Raw genomic sequence first — 15212 nt, forward strand, 5'->3', positions numbered from 1 at the left:
ACAATTTTGTTTACCAAAAATGGGTATAGTCTGCACCAACACTAGGAGAAAAGTTTTCAACCCACACCAAGTTTTGTACTATTGTGCTTAGCAAAATGCCAGTACTCGAGTATTCTGACCTCGCTGCAACATTCATAATTCGCCACAAAAATAAGCGCAGTTCTTGCTACGACGGTCGTAACAAAGCCTCCCTATTGGGCCGAGAAGCAGATCAGAAGGGGAAGTGAACCAGTTAAACCCACCAGAAAGGTCGGAATTTCAAAATATCAATTAATGACCGACACCGGGAGGAGGAGGTACAACAGCATATGGATAAAAAAGCCGGATAGAGTGCTGGCTGGATTTTCATTTTTTTTGAGCTAAATCCGGAGGGTTGGTTTTGCGGAAATTTCTCCGCTGGGGAATTAAGAAAAATTCACATAATATTATAGAGTAGGTCACTTCTGCGCCTGATCCACTATGATACCTAGTCCAGTACGATAGTATCATACGTTAACAAACCTAGCTTGCGCTGGGAGAGGCCCGGGGGAGCTTCCGTTCTTCGAACTGATTTCTATACAGGTCCTTTCAAACCTGGAGCCTCTTTCAAATCAGCACTCTAGCCGGCGTTGCTGGCCCATTCCAGTGCCTTCTCAGTGTTTCGAGATCCGATAAATAAGCAGGGTCTGACGACGCCACAGTGAAGCGCTAGTGGACCTTGCCAAAGTGGCTATGATAGAACACAAAAGATGGCCTGCAAATACTATAGTAAGGGCTTAGGGTACTCGTAATGCTTACCAGAGGGCCTAGCCGGATTCGGTAATTTTGAACGACAACTTTAACTAGTGTGAGGGTAGCTCCCCGAAACAAACACGAACCTCAAGCTCGACCATTACTGGGATAACCGGAAAAGCTCGATGGATCAGTCTCGAGCTAGAGTTCTCTTCATTCTAATAATTATCATTCTCCTTGCGCCCGATGGAAACTCGCCACAGAACAGCTACGGCCTCGACGAGATAATCATACGAGAAAAGGAGCAGCTTGAAATTTTACGAAACTCAACATATGGAGTGCCGGGAAACCTCACGGGGATAAACTTCACGCATGGCCGAATTCCTCCCGAACCTGTAAGGAAGCTAGTTGAGTCCCTAAAGAAAGAGGTTCTTGGGGAGTACTTTCTGGAGGGAGTGCGGGCAGGTGGCCTGCGCCCGCCAATGGCTGTTACTGGAGATACTCTTCGGGGGGATCCGAACCCGAAAGCCGAGACAGTTGAAGAAGGAAGGGGCGATGTTAAAGGTTCGGAAGCTGCTGGGGAACGTCGTAGTTGGGAACCTACTTTCGTGTCCACACGGCTGCCCTCAATATACCGAAATGCCACTGGGACCATGCATGGGGAATGGGATCGGCTTTTCTTAGATGTTAGAGTGCCACAAACGAACCTGACCTATGATAAGAATGTCACAGCTAATCGTGGGAAACTTGTTTTTACTATTGAAGAAAAGAAAAGGCCCGGAGAGGTACAAGAGATGACAGCCACAATGATTATTAAGAATGAAGAAGGTGGAGATATGAAGGATATAAGCTTAAGTGGGGCACATTTTACCGAGTCTGGCGAGGTTTTGATGACCACGACGTCTGATAAGTTAGTTCCCTGATAAAAATTTGTACGTTGTGATGTGGTATTAATTATGTTCTGTAGGTTTGCGGGAATATTTGCACTTCCGCATTTTACGCTCACAGAGAACGCTTATAACCAATCCAAAGCACTTCTTCTCGAGTCCATCGCCGCCGCAATCCAGAAGCAGGAGGATACAGCGTTACCTGCCTCTCCCTGGCAACATTCTCCCGAGCAGGCCGCTAATGAGAAACCTCGCTGTGAGTATATCGCATATTTCCAGCTACATCCTGTCCAACCAGTGCTCTCTTCTCATCCGTTCCTCTCGTTCAACACACCACATCCACCATACATAAGTCCTGAAACACTCCAACACATTGAAAAAGAACTGCGACACCCCACCGGCGTTCCAGTTCCTGACGCGCCACCCATCGTCATCTCTGGAATTATATATTCTCCTACATGCGGCCATGTTCTTAGCGTCAAGAAGGCCGAAGGCATCAAGATTGAAAAATATTTCCGCAAGGCAATCAACTTTGCACTGTGCGCTGCGGTCATCACATGTGCACAGATTTGGCTGTTGATTCGGCAGATGAATGAGAGTAACACACCGAGCACAGTGAGTAGAGTTAGCTTCTGGACAATTGCAATGATGGGTATAGTCGATGGTTATATGGCACTTGCCTTTTTAGGAGCAACTGTACTTGTCGGTAAGCTAAACAGTAAACTACCGCCTAGGAAAGTATGGCACTTACACCTTATTATAGATTCATGCTATCTAGCCCTGTCCCCGATGACTTTCTTCTCCTTTCTTCTCGGGTCCATCTTCGGAATGCGCTTCTTGATGATTATCCGTCGAATTCAACGCCCCGAACATCGCCCAGCACAGTCTACACCACCAGCAGCCACTCCAGCGGTAGATCCACCAGAAGGTTCTCTCCCATTACCCGCCAGTGCAATGCCACAGGCACCGATAATATTGCCACCCAATCAAGATTTGAACGATAACGGTGACGATGGTCGACAGGACATCGGCACGCTGTACCCCCGCTTCCTGTTCGTTCTTCTTGGCTCCTTCTTCATCTCCTTGCATGCAGCCAGCTGGCCACCACTCTTCCGAGGGCTATTCGTCAATACAGTCGTCCTACTTGCAAATAGCTATTGGGTGCCGCAAATATACAGAAATGTAATCCGTGGGTGCCGGAAGGCATTCACATGGGAATTCGTGATCGGAATGAGTATTTGCAGAGTCACTCCAAGCCTATATCTCTACTGTTGGAAGGGAAACATATTTTTCCTCGAGCCAAGTTATAAATCAGCAGCCGTGGCCCTTGGCTGGGTCTGGTTTCAGGTATTCTTGCTCCTGAGCCAACAATTGTTTGGCCCAAGGGTCCTGGTCCCATCCAATGTAATCCCTTCGTCCCCCTCATCAATGAAATATGCAGATTGCTGACTAGAATACTAGCTCCTCCCCCCTGCCTACGACTACCACCCAATCCTTCCTATCGACGATCTAGAAGCCGCCGAACCACAACTTCCCTCCTTTCCTCCAACGGACGTGACCGCGCTCCTCCCCAACACCCGCTTGTTCGACTGCGCAATCTGTATGCAGTCCGTTGAGGTCCCGACAATATCCAATGATCGCGATGCAGGCAGTGGGCCCAGTAGCGTCGGTTTATTGGGAAGGAGAAGCTATATGGTTACCCCTTGCCGTCATGTATTCCATTCAAATTGCCTTGAAGGGTGGATGCGGTTTAGATTGCAGTGTCCTAATTGCAGGTATGGAAAACCCTCTACCTCATCATCACACTAAATGACTTGCACTGACCTCAGGCAGAAACCCTCTACCGCCATTGTAGACATCGCTCGTTTGTTATGTACAGGCTTATTGCGTGTTAGTTGTTTAGTAAATATTGGAGTTCGGGAGGTTTGATGGGAAACGCATTAGAGACAAACATGTACTATTAGATATCCTCGCTTGAAGTAGTAGAAGGGGAGGTTTCGTTTTGGTGATGCCTTGGCTTCTCCTGATCTCTGGGTGTTTTGATAAACCTCGGATAGAATTAGAAAGACTATACACTACTACCTTGTGATGAGACCTAACACAACTCTAAGTTCTAATTCAAAAAAATTAGCTCTGTGGTGTGAAACCCGACTTCTTTTCCTTTTCCTTTGTTCATTTTCTTTCTTCTCACAAACTTCAACCAGTACCCCGCCGCCGCCCCACAATAAGTTCTACTACAGAGCCTAAGCCCACTACCCAAGAATACAAGTCTAAAATGGGAAGGAAAAAAATATGCCCAGGATAACGTATTGGACTGGGCAGTGGATTGGATCGGGCACAGAGGTGAATCACTTTGTATGTGAACTTTGCAAATTCTGAGGTTTTGAAATTCCGACCTTTTTGGTGGGTTTTAAACTGGCTCGCTGCCCCGTCTAATCTGTTTCCTGGTCCAATACGCTCGTGTCCGCAAAGTTCTCGTAAAGCTTGGTGAATCGCAAAGTTTTGGTAGTCTTCAATCGGGTCGTTCCAGAAACTATTAGGTGGGAAAAAAATGTGAATATTTTCTACGGAATTTGCAATTACCAGATTAAGAAATATTTCTCGAAAAGGAGTCGTGCCTATCCTGATATCTTGGGTAGGAGTTGGTGGGTACCTGAGGTGTTACGAGAACATTGCGGATGCGAGTCTACGTTACATACAATACTATAGTATCTCCGGGATTCGGTGGGGTTCGGCGGCTGAGGTAACCTACCGGTAGCTACTACTTAAGTTACATTGGACTCGCTGCCTTCTCAACCTCACAACCACCATCCTACCTCTTCTCATCATTCTTCCCCCCTTAACTCCATCTCTCTCCCATCCATCAGCACTGCTACCATATCCCACCTCGCTTCATCTCTCAAGCTCTATCTATCTGATTTGCTCCTTCATTCTTCCTACCCAAGATGGCTGATCATGAAGAGAAAAAGAAGGTTAATCTGGCGTAAGTTCACTCTCAGTTTATCGAGAAGAACCGATCAGCTTCTTTGGGAGGTTCATCAACTGACATCTCTCTTTTTCTATTAGCGATGCCTCAGGCGCCACTCACAAAGAGGTATAAATTTCGTCTACCGTTTATCGGCCTAGCAGATGGTTGAGATTAACAAGAGCTTTGCTAACGGGTTGGGCGCAGGCGGACGAAACCGCAACGGCAATCTTAAAGAAGAAGAAGAAGCCGAATAGCTTGATTGTCACTGATGCCGTTAATGATGATAATAGTTTGTTAGCCCTAGCTTCGAGTTCCAGTGTTTGAGGATGATTTCTAATGGCGTCGTAGGTATCATCGCCTTGTCTAATAATACCATGGAGACGCTTCAACTGTTTCGTGGGGATACTGTGCTTGTCAAAGGGAAGAAGCGGAAGGACACAGTCCTTATCGTTCTGGCGGATGATGATCTTGATGACGGATCTGTGAGAATCAATCGTGTCGTTAGAAACAACCTCCGGATTAGACTGTTTGTCTTCCCAGCATGGTTCTGAAATCTATTCCGGAAACTAACCTAGGCGTAGTGGCGATGTCATTACCGTACACCCGTGTCCTGATATTAAATACGTATGTTTGAATCTCTTATTTGTATGAGATGGAAACTGGCGATGCTGACTATTTATCTATAGGCGAAACGTATTGCCGTTCTCCCTATTGCAGACACTGTTGAAGGATTGACTGGATCTTTGTTCGATGTCTACTTAAAGCCATACTTCCTTGAGGCCTACCGGCCTGTACGTATGGGTGATCTGTTCACTGTTCGCGGTGGTATGAGACAAGTTGAGTTTAAGGTTGTGGAACTTGATCCACCAGATTATGGAATTGTCGCTCAAGATACGGTTATTCATTGTGAGGGCGAGCCTCTTAACCGAGAAGACGAAGAGGGAAATCTTAATGAGGTTGGTTACGATGATATCGGTGGGTGTCGAAAGCAAATGGCGCAAATCAGAGAGCTCGTTGAGCTGCCACTCCGGCATCCTCAACTGTTCAAGAGCATTGGTATCAAGCCACCACGTGGTATCCTTCTTGTAAGCCACTCTCTCAAATTGTAGTTTTCTCGCTTACTAATTATAAAAACAGTATGGACCTCCGGGCACCGGTAAAACACTTATGGCCCGTGCTGTCGCCAACGAGACTGGGGCCTTTTTCTTTTTGATCAATGGTCCCGAAATCATGAGCAAAATGGCCGGAGAGTCGGAATCTAACTTGCGTAAGGCCTTCGAGGAGGCAGAGAAGAATTCACCCGCAATCATTTTCATCGACGAGATCGACTCGATTGCCCCCAAACGTGAAAAGACCAACGGCGAGGTTGAGCGGAGAGTTGTTTCACAATTACTTACCCTGATGGACGGAATGAAGGCTCGAAGCAACATCGTTGTCATGGCTGCTACGAATCGGCCAAACTCCATTGATCCTGCTCTTCGTCGGTTCGGGCGATTCGATCGCGAGGTCGATATCGGTATCCCCGACCCAACTGGGCGTCTTGAAATTCTCCAGATTCACACGAAGAATATGAAGCTCGCCGAGGGCGTAGATCTCGAACAAATTGCGGCAGAGACACATGGCTATGTTGGTTCCGATGTTGCTTCCCTCTGCTCCGAGGCAGCTATGCAGCAAATCCGTGAGAAGATGGATCTCATCGATCTTGATGAGGACACTATTGACGCCGAGGTTCTTGACTCTCTGGGAGTTACAATGGAGAATTTCCGATTTGCCCTTGGTGTTAGTAACCCATCTGCCCTCCGTGAGGTTGCCGTGGTTGAGGTACCTAATGTTCGTTGGGATGACATTGGAGGGCTGGAAGAAGTCAAGCGCGAGCTCATCGAGTCCGTGCAATACCCTGTGGAGCACCCCGAAAAGTTCCTCAAGTTTGGAATGTCCCCATCTCGTGGTGTTCTGTTCTACGGTCCCCCTGGCACTGGTAAGACACTGCTGGCGAAAGCGGTCGCGAATGAATGTGCTGCAAACTTCATTTCCGTCAAGGGTCCCGAACTTCTCTCTATGTGGTTTGGTGAATCTGAAAGCAATATTCGGGATATCTTCGATAAGGCACGCGCTGCGGCGCCTTGTGTTGTATTCCTTGATGAGTTGGATTCAATTGCCAAGAGCCGTGGTGGATCTATGGGTGATGCCGGTGGAGCCAGCGACAGAGTGGTGAATATGTTGTTGACTGAGTTGGATGGTATGGGTGTTAAGAAAAATGTTTTTGTCATCGGAGCTACCAATCGTCCCGAACAGGTGAATTTCGCTATAGCCCTTTATAGAGAATTATCTCACTAACAATGTGTAGTTGGATGCTGCACTTTGTCGCCCAGGTCGTCTAGACACTTTGGTCTATGTACCTTTGCCGAATGAGGCTTCCAGGGCCGATATTCTTAGGGCTCAACTCAGGAACACTCCTTGTGCCCCTGATATTGACCTTAAATACATTGCCTCTAGAACTGTAAGTTTGCCTGGCTCCTTTTCTTTTAAATGCTCGAGCTGACCCTTTTTAAGCACGGCTTCTCCGGTGCTGATTTGGGCTTTATTACACAACGCGCTGTCAAATTGGCAATAAAACAAGCTATCTCTGCTGAAATTGAGGCACAAAAAGAGAGGGCCGAGAGAGGTGAGGGTGCCGATACCGAGATGGTAGAAGCCGAAGGGGATGACCCAGTCCCAGAGCTCACCAAGGCTCATTTCGAAGAGGCCATGGCAGTTGCCAGACGTTCAGTCTCTGAGGTCGAGATTAGGCGTTATGAGGCCTTTGCTCAGAGCATGAAGCAGTCGGGCGGCATGAGCTCGTTCAGGTTCCCAACTGCCGAGGAGGTCGGTGGCGGGGCTGAGTCTGGGTTTGGGCAGGCTGGGGAAGATGATGATCTGTACAATTAAACAGGTATTTTTTTTTTTTGCCGATCTGGGGCTGGGGGGTAGCATGCGATATACACTAGCACATTGAGGTAAATGTGGTTCGTGGAGGCAATCGGGGCTCGTTTCTTGTTTCGAGAATCATGTTTGATATAAAACGAGCTTTTACTTACTATATGAAGCTTAAATCCTTCATGAACTCGTCTTTGTGTTTTTAGCTTTTCTGGTTTTATGGTTCGTTCACGATAATGGAACACTTTGATGACATAGAAAATTTGACAGTCCATGTGGTACAGTAATGCTTCTCGTGACATTTATGTTATGAGATCGTCTTCTCTACGGATAACACCACTTGCGTCAAGAATCATATTATTTACCCCCCCCCCCCCCATATATAAGAGAAAAAACAGAAGGAAAGAACAATCTATGTACTTTAAAGCTCCGCCTCATTTCCATTTAAGTTACTGTACAATTGGCAGAGCCATGCCAAACCTTCATCTATGGTACAACTAATAATACATAAGTTAATCAGCTATCCCCCCTGCAGATATAAACAACCAGAAGCAACAACTTCCACAAACCGATTTTTTGTGCTTGGGGAAGTAAAAGAGACAGAGACGAAAGGAAAAGCCCGCCCGATTGGTTGATAAAGTGGATTAAACACAGAGTGGAGAACTGTAGGTAGCCAAATGAAGCTGATTTGGGGGGGGGGGGGGGTTATTGTGCCCCTGGAGGTTTAGGTAGGCCCTTTAAATAAATAGATAAAAAGATTAGTATCATCTGCTGAGTGAATGGGCACGTATGTAGGGGTATAGGATACCTCAGTGAAGATCTTACTCAAACTCGTCTTCATCATCTCCGCCGCCTCCTTCTCCATTTTCTTCTGCTCCTGGAGCATTTCCTCCTTGTGATCCTCGACGTGCTTCTGCATCTCATGGTAAGCTTGTAGACCGCGCTCCCTAGCCAGGTCCATGAACGTCTTCTCCTCGTTGGCGGACGGTCTACTCATTCCCAGTACGCCGAGTAGGGCGCCTCCGGCAGTGCTCTTGCGAGTTTTGCGTTGCTCCTCTACACGTTTCATGTGCTCTGCGCGTGCGATCGCCTCACGCCGGGAGAATTCAGTGGGGACGTGCTTGTTGCCGAATCCCTCGATCACGGGCCTGACATCGGATATGCCCATTGCGGCGATGTATTCTAGGAACGGGATCAGGGAAATTAATTCTTTGTCCTTTGGGTCGCCATCCCAGGGTTTCATCTTTATCGTGTTGTTCGGGTTTTCTGACCAGGCGTCTGGATTCGTCTCAAGCATTATGACCTTCGATAGGTCACGGTTGAGGTAGTTGAGGTCCTTGATGTACTTCCCGTCCTTGTAGCGTGTGTGCGCGCGGAAGAGTGGGAACATGATGTACCCCGGGTACTGGTCCATTTTCTGGATAATCGGGGCGGCGGTTTGCTCGTGCTGGCTTGTGAAGACTACTATTTCGTAGTAATGGAATAGATAAGCGAGGAAGTAGTCCAAGCCTGGACGCTTCGCGATTCTCCACCCGTGTTCGCGGTCCCACGTGCTATGCACGCAGACGTCCTCGAGAGAGATGACGAGCGTGTAGGGGCGTGAATAGTCCGGCAGTGGGTCTGGCAGGAGCTTTTCGAAGGGTGGTTCGTTGTAGAAGTTCAGGAGGTCGTTCGTTCGCGCTTTTAATCGTGCATAGAAGGCGGATGCTCCCCAGCCTTGTTGGAGGTCTTTGTAGTACTTCCTTTCCACATTGTCTAGTTCCCGGCCCATGTAGAGTGTGCCACCAATGAGGGAGACTATGAACGAGCCGAATACGATCCGGGCTAGACGTTCTCGCTTTCGATCTGTGGATGACACATAGGCGGATTTAGGTAGACCTTCTCCCCTCCCCGGTCCTCCACCATCTGCTCTTCCTCCGCCCCCTCCCCCGCTGAAACTGGCCTTCTCGGCCTTCTCTGTTTCCTTCAGAAACAATTTCAACTCTGGGAGCTGCGATTCCGGTGGAGGAGGATCGGGTGTTGAGCTCGAAGGGGAAGGTTCCTGTGGCGGCGTCCGTGTGGGATCTGAGGAGAGCGGGGGAGCATTGGCGTCCGTGGCCGAAACTGGGTCCGAATTGGCGGCGGAAGAGTCTCGGGGGCCCTTCTCGGGGGGCTGCTGAGTCGAGTATTGGTACCGAGACTGATAGTGGGGTGATCTCGAAATTGGTGGGGCAATGCGGGGAGCCAGTAGGAGTGGTCTCGTTCCCAGCAACGAGCGATTGAGTGCTCTTCCAAGCATCATGGAAAATTAGTTAGATGGTCCTTGGCGATTTATGAAGGAGTTTTTGACGGGCCGATCAAACTGGAAGGAGGGAAAGAAAGAAATTGTGGATTGGGGAAAAAAGAAAGATGGGTGGATGATGGTATCAACATCTTTTTTTTATCATTGGCGGCCCTCCAATTACCAGAATAAAAACAGTATGGGATGGCTTGGCGCTTTTTCCTCCTCAAGTTGGGTTACGCCTAACCCCCCCCCGACGGTGTGTAGTTCTCACCTGTCACACCACCGAGGATTATCTTTCCCTTTTCCCTTTTTCCTTTTTTCCTTTCAACATTTTCACTTACTTGTACTTAGTCTAATGCTCCCGAGGTTCCTTTCCTCTCACTAGCTTAGTTTAACGCTCTTTTGATCAACCTCGCTCTACTCAATTGTACACCACACATCATGTCTTCCTACGCCCTCGCCCAAATCTACCAATTAATCCTCAACCTTGTCGGTGGTGGCCCAAGGCCTGTGTACCCCGCTCGTAAAAATATCCGCATCGGAAGCAGGAAATCCAAGCTTGCGTTGGTCCAGACACATCTTGTTCGCGATTCTTTACAGGCGATCTATCCGGACACCAACTTCGAAATCATCGCCATGACTACTACCGGCGACAACAATCAGACGAAACCGCTACACAACTTTGGGGCAAAAGCACTATGGACGCAGGAGCTTGAGGTGCTGTTGCTGGAGGATAAATTGGAGATGATTGTGCATTCGCTGAAAGGTTTTTTCTTCTCACTTTGCCAATTTTTTTTTGCTTGGGCAGTTTGTAGCTAATGCGAGGATCTAGATATGCCGACACAGCTCCCGCACGGGTGTAAGATCGGGGCCATACTTGAACGTGAAGGTATGCTTCCTACTACCATATCACTGCCACTTTAACCCCCACCACTACCCTACTAACAATCCACACAGACCCCCGCGATGCCCTAGTCATGAAGACTGGCTCGAGCTACAAGTCCCTAGAAGACCTACCAGAAGGAAGCGTAGTCGGCACCTCCTCCGTCCGGCGCAGCGCGCAAATCAAGAAGCGATACCCCCACCTTAATTTCGAGGATGTCCGCGGTAACGTCGGCACCCGGCTCGCAAAACTCGACGACCCAGCGTCCTCCTACACCTGTCTGATCCTCGCAGCCGCGGGCCTGATAAGACTCGATCTGGGAGAGCGCATCACGGGTTACCTCTCCTCCCCGTGCCTCCTTCACGCCGTTGGCCAAGGAGCGTTAGGCGTCGAGATCCGCGATGGTGACGAGGACACCGCAAAGATGCTTAGAGTGTTGGGCCACAAGGAAACCACCCTCCATTGCCTTGCTGAACGCTCGCTCATGAGGACGCTAGAAGGCGGCTGCTCTGTTCCCATCGGCGTGGAAACTGAGACTGCCACGAACGGGCAGATGCTCATGAGGGCTGTTGTCGTCAGCCTTGACGGCCAGAACTTTGTTAACGTAGAGGAGCGTATGGAAGTCGCGGGTGAGGAAGCAGCAGATAATTTTGGCAGAGTCGTAGCGGGGAAACTCGTCGCTGCTGGAGCTGGGGATATCTTGAAAGGTATTAATCTTAATAGGGGTTTGGTGGATGCCTGAATTCATGAACTGGGTAATTAGCCCGGGGTAGGTGTTTCCATTCGTTATATTTATTTCGTTCTCTCACCCCCCTTCCACACTTTCCTTCCTTCTAGCTGCGGTCTTTTATGGGTGAATTACGGCAGCCGGGAATTTAAGAGAGAATGGGAGTTTGGTAAAAGTCACCATTTCTCGGGTATACAATATAAGAATTATAATAAAGCGAATAGAGGGTATGTTTGGCTCCCATCATCGCCCCCGGGAACAAATCCCCCACGCACGCAAATACAGATAGCGTTAAGTGAGACGGAAAGAAAGGAACAGAAAACGCATGTCAAAAATTCAGAATAAGACCGAAACAAACATACTGGTAATACCATACCGTAAATTATCCCACTAGAGCATGACCCGGGCAGTACTGTACCTGTACCGTACAAATCAACACTGTGTTGATTCAAAGTCACATACGATATGAAGCAGTAGATCATTTCCTAATATGGTAGAGATATGAGTCTTTCCCTTCCTAGTCGGGAATAATAATGCCAAGATATTATTTGTTACAGTCAGCCCAGTGTTAATTGAGCCAGTCCCATACAAACTTAAAATGACCCTCGCTCCTGCTCAAGTTACTCGAGCAATACCTTCGATTTATCATTCTCTAGAGATTCGAAGAAGGAATTTTGAACATACCCAAAGAAGATCCTAAATGCGGAGCCTATGGTTGCTTATCTACGTTAGTTCGAAGCTGGTGATATTCAGGATATTCTGGGTCAGCTGAGGTGTCCTATCATATATGTACCGAGCAGTTGCGCCAAGGAGTGCTATCTCATCTCATAAGAATGTAAGATCTGATAACAATGATGGTAGATGCATAGGTGACTCTCTTACCCTCGGAGCAATCCCCTACCCAGACGGATAACGTAGCATATCCTGAAGTTCTTATTTAATCTCCCTCTGGTAAGTTGACTCCCTTATATGTACTCCGTCTAAGTCTATTGATCGAGGGGATGCTAGTTGATTTGCAGTGCCCAGAATCATGTGGTAAAGTGCATCACACCCTATCACTCGCAGTACAAAGAACTCTGCCGTATTATACATATGATACGCCAATGCCCCCCAAATATTGGTCGAACCAGCACCAAGCCCTAGCACGGGCAACCCATACTCATGTATAACCCCGCCTAAAGCACCCCTTACAATTCCCATAGCAAGAAGAAAGAAAGAAAGAAAAAAGGGAAGAAAGTGAGGGGGCCAGTAGGTTTATGGGATAAATAATTGCTTTCTTTCCAAAAGGGAAGACCCAAAGGACCCGAATGAGGCTGCCTAGCCACTCCAGCTTAAGCTACTTGTGGTCCCAACTTTAATACGACAAGTCTAATTGTCGATCCAAAGGGAGGAAGGGCGGCCGCACCCACCCACCGCGGTGTGAGAAAGTATAGTATACGAGCAGTGTAGGTGCCGGGAGTTGTATCACAACGGTCATCAACAAATCGATTATCCCGGCGCGAATGGCGACTCCAGATCCCGGGTTGGTCTTTTGAAGACTTCCTGAGGGTGTGATTATACCTAATCACGTATCATACGATGCCGTGCTAATAAGCAAGGATGATCTGATTATCTAATTGCGTATCTGGTCATCAAACGGTATTCTTTCTTCCCCCCGCGCTACCTCTAACCGCCCGGGGGCAAGGATGGATACCCAGCGCACCAGGTGGAACTGATGGAAGAAAGGAGAAAGCACCCGACAGCGCGCTCCCAACGGTCCGGGCACTTCACAAGGAAACCACGGGGAGACTGTGAAGCAAGACTAGAACGTACTCAGTCTTTCTCAGACTGCCACTCACTCACCCAGCCTTCCCTATCCACCCAGCTGTGTAGATAGCTTCCCTCCCGAGGCCCGTGCACCCAGGTTGAGGCTTCCCTGCAGTAGGCGCTACAGGTTTCTTCTTGACGCTTTAAACCGTCGTTTGGGTTACCCCTTCTGTCCAGTGACTCAGGTTGGGAAAGTCGACTTTTTCGGTTTTTATACATATTCTTTCCTTCATTTAGGATATATGTCTAACTGATAGTGCTCCTTCTTCCCGTCTTCCTTCCTTCGGGAGGATTGTTTAGTTAGCTGTGGGCCGGAGGAAATTATGCGGGGTTGAGATGCGTGTATCAGACTTTGGGTTTTGGCGTCATGACATAGCATATACCATATGACAGATGAACCTTCAGCAGTTAGTTAACCACGTCCTTCTTCTTTACACCTAATCATATCATACTCAAATATACCTTCCTTCCTGGCCAGGTTATCAGGGCACCAGGACGAGGACAAGCATCCGAGTGTGATAACCAAGCAAACATTTTTCAAAGCTCCTCCGCATGTGCCGCAGAAGCCCTCCATCTTAAAGGTTTTCAAAAATCCTTATACGAGCCCCGAATTGCCCCAGTGGGGAAGTGACGCACCAGTGCTTGGTTAATGGGATGGGATATCCGGTTTGGTCAACGAAGCGAAGTTTCTCGAAAAAACTGGGGTGGAACATGTATGGGAAGTACCGGGTCAAATCGTTTCGTCCAGCGATGCAACCGCAACTCCACTACCACTATAAATTTACTTCCTAGGCAACCACAACTACCCAGAATAAAGTGAAAATTTAGTTAGAGATTCAATAGATATAAGAAAATTCTCATGTGAAATTATAGAATAAAAAAATCAATACTTTGTGTACCATCCCTTTGCATCTAAAACTGCAGCCACTCTACTAGGCATAGACACCCTGTTAGGCAAAGACAATCTGATAGACTTCAGAATTGTCTGGGCCTACCAAGATTCATTTCTGTAGATGGAGATTATCTAGGAAGGCTCAAGTTCACTTGTTTTGTTTATGACTACCAAGAGCAAAGTAAATTCAGTAAAGTAAAATAGAATCATAAAACAACATTATATTGTTAAGGTCTCTGACTATAACACGCAACGTCAGGTATTCTTTTAAAAGATGCAAACACCTAAAGACCCTGAAAATCACTACACTCTCTTTGGCAATTACGATATAACTAACTCAGAACCATACTGTTCCCAATAGTAGTTATCCAATCATTAGAGTCGTTTAGACTTGTAGTCTAGTTCTCAAGTTAAACTGAGTTGGCCCCAATTGTCTCTGTCATTGATGAAAAGATCAGTTTCATCTGCGGGTTGTATCTGCGAAGGTAGTTGTAATCACAACCTGTTTAAGTCACCTGACTTTAAACCTTCATAACTCCTTACCCAACTGATAGATGTTTTCTTGTTAGGCGGAGATAACTTGATAGACTTCAAAGTTGTCTAGGCCAATCGAGATTCGTTTCTGTAGACGGAGATTGTCTAGGAAGGCTCGGACTTTGCTCGTTTCGTTTATGACTACTAGGAGCGAAGTAGAATAGGTAAAGTAGGGTAGAATTGTAAAAACAATATTATATTGTTAAGGTCTCTTCTCCGTTGCTTGATAATGTCCAAAGCTTAAGAGGCTCTTCGATATTTATATTCCGTGTCTGAGTGTTCACAGACTACATCTATTTATCATACAACTATGTACTTATTCAATCATAATTCGCAATGTCGAGTTTTCTTCCAAGGTGCGAACACCTATAGACCTTGAAAACCATCACACCCTCTTCTGTAATTACGATATTTCTACTTAGGAAACATGCTGTCTCCAATAGTAATATCCCGATTAGCAGAGTCTTTAGACTTATGGCCTAGTCCTTAAGTTGAACTGAGTTGGCCCCAATTGTCTTCGCCATTGATAAAATGATCAGTTTTATCCAATGCTGTGTCTGCAAAGGTGGTCGTCATTACAACCATCGTAGGTCGTCTGACTTCGATCCTTTGTAACTCCATACCC

At 47.3% G+C, this 15212-nt stretch overlaps 4 protein-coding genes; 3 read left to right on the top strand and 1 right to left on the bottom strand.

Moving 5' to 3' along the window:
- Nucleotides 1–836: 836 nt before the first annotated feature.
- GSTUM_00010157001 (uncharacterized protein) lies at nucleotides 837–3731 on the top strand. XM_002841100.2 has 6 exons: nucleotides 837–1397; nucleotides 1482–1621; nucleotides 1679–2304; nucleotides 2362–3002; nucleotides 3060–3373; nucleotides 3432–3731. Exons 1-6 carry the CDS (start codon nucleotides 897–899, stop codon nucleotides 3451–3453), a joined length of 2244 nt encoding a protein of 747 aa, XP_002841146.1. The 5' UTR covers nucleotides 837–896; the 3' UTR covers nucleotides 3454–3731.
- A 674-nt stretch (nucleotides 3732–4405) lies between these two features.
- GSTUM_00010158001 (uncharacterized protein) lies at nucleotides 4406–7744 on the top strand. XM_002841101.2 has 9 exons: nucleotides 4406–4581; nucleotides 4665–4692; nucleotides 4771–4855; nucleotides 4915–5092; nucleotides 5148–5190; nucleotides 5253–5651; nucleotides 5704–6861; nucleotides 6914–7066; nucleotides 7120–7744. The coding sequence occupies exons 1-9, from the start codon at nucleotides 4544–4546 to the stop codon at nucleotides 7492–7494; spliced, it is 2457 nt and encodes an 818-aa protein (XP_002841147.1). The 5' UTR covers nucleotides 4406–4543; the 3' UTR covers nucleotides 7495–7744.
- A 155-nt stretch (nucleotides 7745–7899) lies between these two features.
- Nucleotides 7900–9760, bottom strand: GSTUM_00010159001 (uncharacterized protein; the record flags this gene model as incomplete). XM_002841102.2 has 2 exons in its annotated part: nucleotides 7900–8217; nucleotides 8291–9760. The coding sequence occupies 2 exons, from the start codon at nucleotides 9758–9760 to the stop codon at nucleotides 8188–8190; spliced, it is 1500 nt and encodes a 499-aa protein (XP_002841148.1). The 3' UTR covers nucleotides 7900–8187.
- A 257-nt stretch (nucleotides 9761–10017) lies between these two features.
- GSTUM_00010160001 (uncharacterized protein) lies at nucleotides 10018–11597 on the top strand. XM_002841103.2 has 3 exons: nucleotides 10018–10511; nucleotides 10578–10634; nucleotides 10703–11597. Exons 1-3 carry the CDS (start codon nucleotides 10187–10189, stop codon nucleotides 11368–11370), a joined length of 1050 nt encoding a protein of 349 aa, XP_002841149.1. The 5' UTR covers nucleotides 10018–10186; the 3' UTR covers nucleotides 11371–11597.
- The last annotated feature ends 3615 nt before the right edge of the window (nucleotides 11598–15212 follow it).

This window comes from Tuber melanosporum (assembly GCF_000151645.1).
Source record: "Tuber melanosporum whole genome shotgun sequence assembly, scaffold_67, strain Mel28".
In the NCBI taxonomy this organism is placed as follows: domain Eukaryota; kingdom Fungi; phylum Ascomycota; class Pezizomycetes; order Pezizales; family Tuberaceae; genus Tuber; species Tuber melanosporum.

Bases quoted from the DNA above. Each gene is read 5' to 3' on its own strand.
- GSTUM_00010160001 (XM_002841103.2), top strand. From the start codon at position 10,187: ATGTCTTCCTACGCCCTCGCCCAAATCTACCAATTAATCCTCAACCTT. The intron at 10,512-10,577 runs GTTTTTTCTTCT...GCGAGGATCTAG, and splicing joins GATTGTGCATTCGCTGAAAG to ATATGCCGACACAGCTCCCG. The intron at 10,635-10,702 runs GTATGCTTCCTA...CAATCCACACAG, and splicing joins GGCCATACTTGAACGTGAAG to ACCCCCGCGATGCCCTAGTC.
- GSTUM_00010157001 (XM_002841100.2), top strand. From the start codon at position 897: ATGGATCAGTCTCGAGCTAGAGTTCTCTTCATTCTAATAATTATCATT. The intron at 3,003-3,059 runs GTAATCCCTTCG...CTAGAATACTAG, and splicing joins GGGTCCTGGTCCCATCCAAT to CTCCTCCCCCCTGCCTACGA. The intron at 3,374-3,431 runs GTATGGAAAACC...GACCTCAGGCAG, and splicing joins TTGCAGTGTCCTAATTGCAG to AAACCCTCTACCGCCATTGT.
- GSTUM_00010158001 (XM_002841101.2), top strand. From the start codon at position 4,544: ATGGCTGATCATGAAGAGAAAAAGAAGGTTAATCTGGC. The intron at 5,093-5,147 runs GTTTGTCTTCCC...ACCTAGGCGTAG, and splicing joins AACAACCTCCGGATTAGACT to TGGCGATGTCATTACCGTAC. The intron at 6,862-6,913 runs GTGAATTTCGCT...AACAATGTGTAG, and splicing joins CTACCAATCGTCCCGAACAG to TTGGATGCTGCACTTTGTCG.